This window comes from Penaeus monodon, unplaced genomic scaffold (assembly GCF_015228065.2).
Source record: "Penaeus monodon isolate SGIC_2016 unplaced genomic scaffold, NSTDA_Pmon_1 PmonScaffold_2937, whole genome shotgun sequence".
Lineage (NCBI taxonomy): Eukaryota > Metazoa > Arthropoda > Malacostraca > Decapoda > Penaeidae > Penaeus > Penaeus monodon.
In genome coordinates this window covers 10,001-12,500 of record NW_023657611.1, presented here as the reverse complement: position 1 = coordinate 12,500, position 2,500 = coordinate 10,001, and the positions used below count along the sequence as shown (strand labels likewise).

At 42.8% G+C, this 2,500-nt stretch overlaps 1 protein-coding gene across 1 annotated transcript in view; it reads left to right on the top strand.

Moving 5' to 3' along the window:
- Positions 1-1,635: 1,635 nt before the first annotated feature.
- Positions 1,636-2,500, top strand: part of LOC119570495 — a gene marked incomplete at its 3' end in the record, with an annotated part of 5,776 nt that continues 4,911 nt past the window's right edge. Inside the window, 3 exon segments of the mRNA XM_037918203.1 lie at positions 1,636-1,783; positions 1,785-1,884; positions 1,886-2,500. The exon segment at positions 1,886-2,500 is cut by the window's right edge and continues 31 nt beyond it. Coding sequence (XP_037774131.1) covers positions 1,644-1,783; positions 1,785-1,884; positions 1,886-2,500 — 855 coding nt within the window.

Genomic DNA, 2,500 nt, shown 5'->3' with positions numbered 1-2,500 from the left:
GCTTCCCTCGCATGTCGGAGTAACAGCGAATGATGTGGTGGATCGTCTTGCCAAATCTACTTTCGACTGACGCCTCGCCGGCAACCCTTTCCCACTACAAGCGGAAGATACGTGCTTCCGCTAACTTGCCAACCACCCGGCGCAGGAACGACGAGCGGCCGGTGAGCGCAAGCATCCAGGACTACGACCACTTCGCCTCTACAAGTTCCTACAAGTGTCGAGGCCGCGGTCTGCTGGTAAGAAGCAGTGGTGGCTGCTCGGCTCCGATTAGGCTACAGACCAGTGTGGCAGGTGGGCGAGGCAGAGGACGTGCCCCACTACTCATCGTCTAAGTTGTGTGACGCACACAATGCCAGCCACATGCAGCACTACTGCCTCGAGTGTCCGAAAGTGGCTGACCTCATATTAAGCAGTCTCTGTCTTAGACACTTGCTCGTACTTATTAACAGTTACCCATATTTTGGTGGCTGTTAATACTTCCTCCGAGCTTACGTTGTTTATTATTCATGTATTTATTTCATCCTTCCTTCAGCAATTAATGCATATCGTGTCTTCGTGTCACGAATACTCTGTAGCCAACATCTAATTTGTCCTGTAAAGGCTTGTCGCTCACTGAGCGAAATAAATTGATGAAAAAAAAAACAAAAAAACAACCGATACATATTCATATTCATACATATGATATGAAATGAATCGTATGTGGATAAGTGTATTGTATATCCTGCACAGTACAAAAACTCCTTATTAAATTTTAAAACATGTAATTTGCATTCTTACGTTCTAGATATAACATTTTGCCTACCAGAGTAACAAAAGAACATGATTCTTTATCCTCAAAAAATATCGGCGGTGTGGTTGCAGCCTCCAAAACTCGCGGGGGCAAGGCGGTAAAAATAGACAAGTAAACACACTGCCAGCCGCCTTTTGCGCTTTAATTACCTACTTCTGTGACTTATAAAACAAGTCACATCTTTATTTAGCTGAAATGGGCATGTCATATGATCTTTTTCAAAATGACTAGACCTAAAATGAATTCTTTTAGATATATAAGCATTTAACGTTTTTATCTGCCGTCAATGCTCTCCATCGCTGCTTCACCTTGCCAACACCCTTAGTTCTTGCTGGCTTGGCGTGCTGAGACAACACCTTTGGCTTTTCTTTAAGGAGAATTCGTGTTTATGGAAACATTAAGACTTCTGTTATAAAGGTAGTTCAATATATGATGTAGTGCTGACGTCTATATGGAGGGGATACAGTTTTCTTCTAAGTATGTGAAGGTAAAGCTTATTCTTATTGTTGCTAATCCCTTCTTGCGAAGCTATTACTCTGGCGTTGTCTTCAGGTGTTTTTGATATTAGTGTAGAAATCATCAAACGGCTGTTTTCTTGGTATTACGCTAATACCGATCTCAGGATAACAGTTTCACCAGAGTATGTGATTTTTTATGTATGTGTACAAGTCTATATTGCAATGTGCATATAAGGGAAATTAAAATGATTTAAGTATGCGCTATATTTTACTACACGCTTTAAGACGAAATGTAATATTCCCAAGAAAAAGATATATGTTGATTCATCTTTACAGAGAAGCATTTCTAGACTAGAATTTGTTTTTTCATTTCAGGTGCTCCTCAGGTTTCGACAATGCCAAGAAGACGTCTCACTTCGCTCAAGACGATAACGTTGCTGGAGACGGCACGGCTGTCACTGAGTGCCATCGAAAACATATTATTGCAGGAGCGGGATGAAGACATAAATTGGAGAGAATGGGTCGGCCATTGCAAAGAAACGTAGTTACTCTTGCGGAGATGAGGAGAGGGGAGACTCGTCCAAAAAGAAAATGCGATTTCAAAAAATTGATAAAGATGTAGGAAGCGGTAATATAAAGAAAACGGAACTCAGAAGACGGGATTGAAGATGACGAAACGATACATCAGAGAAAACGGATAAGATTAGAAAACTATAGTGAAACAGGAGACTTATATCAAACTGGAATATATTTGAAACAAAAACGAAAGAAATTTAGAGACGATACATGTGTGGCATACTCGACCTCCGATCTTTTATTTAGCGTAATTAAGAAATACTTCCACGGCATGCCATCGACTCTGTGGAATGAGTATGCCAAGATACTGATGGATGAAGCCGTCAAGCGCATCCGTTATCGTGATGAAGGAAGGAAATATTTTGAGAGAATAATGGACTACGCTTTCTGTGGGAAACTGACGCGGTGTTCAACGTCTGCGATCGAAGGCTGCTCATCTGGCCTGGAGGAGACTCTCTACAGGAAGCTGCGTTGCTGCAGAAAGCTCGAGTCTCTGAACATGACGATCGCGCCGCGGAACGACGCCGGACTGAGCACAGCCATCCTGAGTCTACAGCATCTACAGCACCTGGTGACCCTGGCTCTCCTGCCTCCCACGAGGTACTCCTTCCACTGGACTGTTAAGGTCGTAGGGCGATACTGCCTTCAGCTTCGGGAATTGAAAATTGTCTATAAC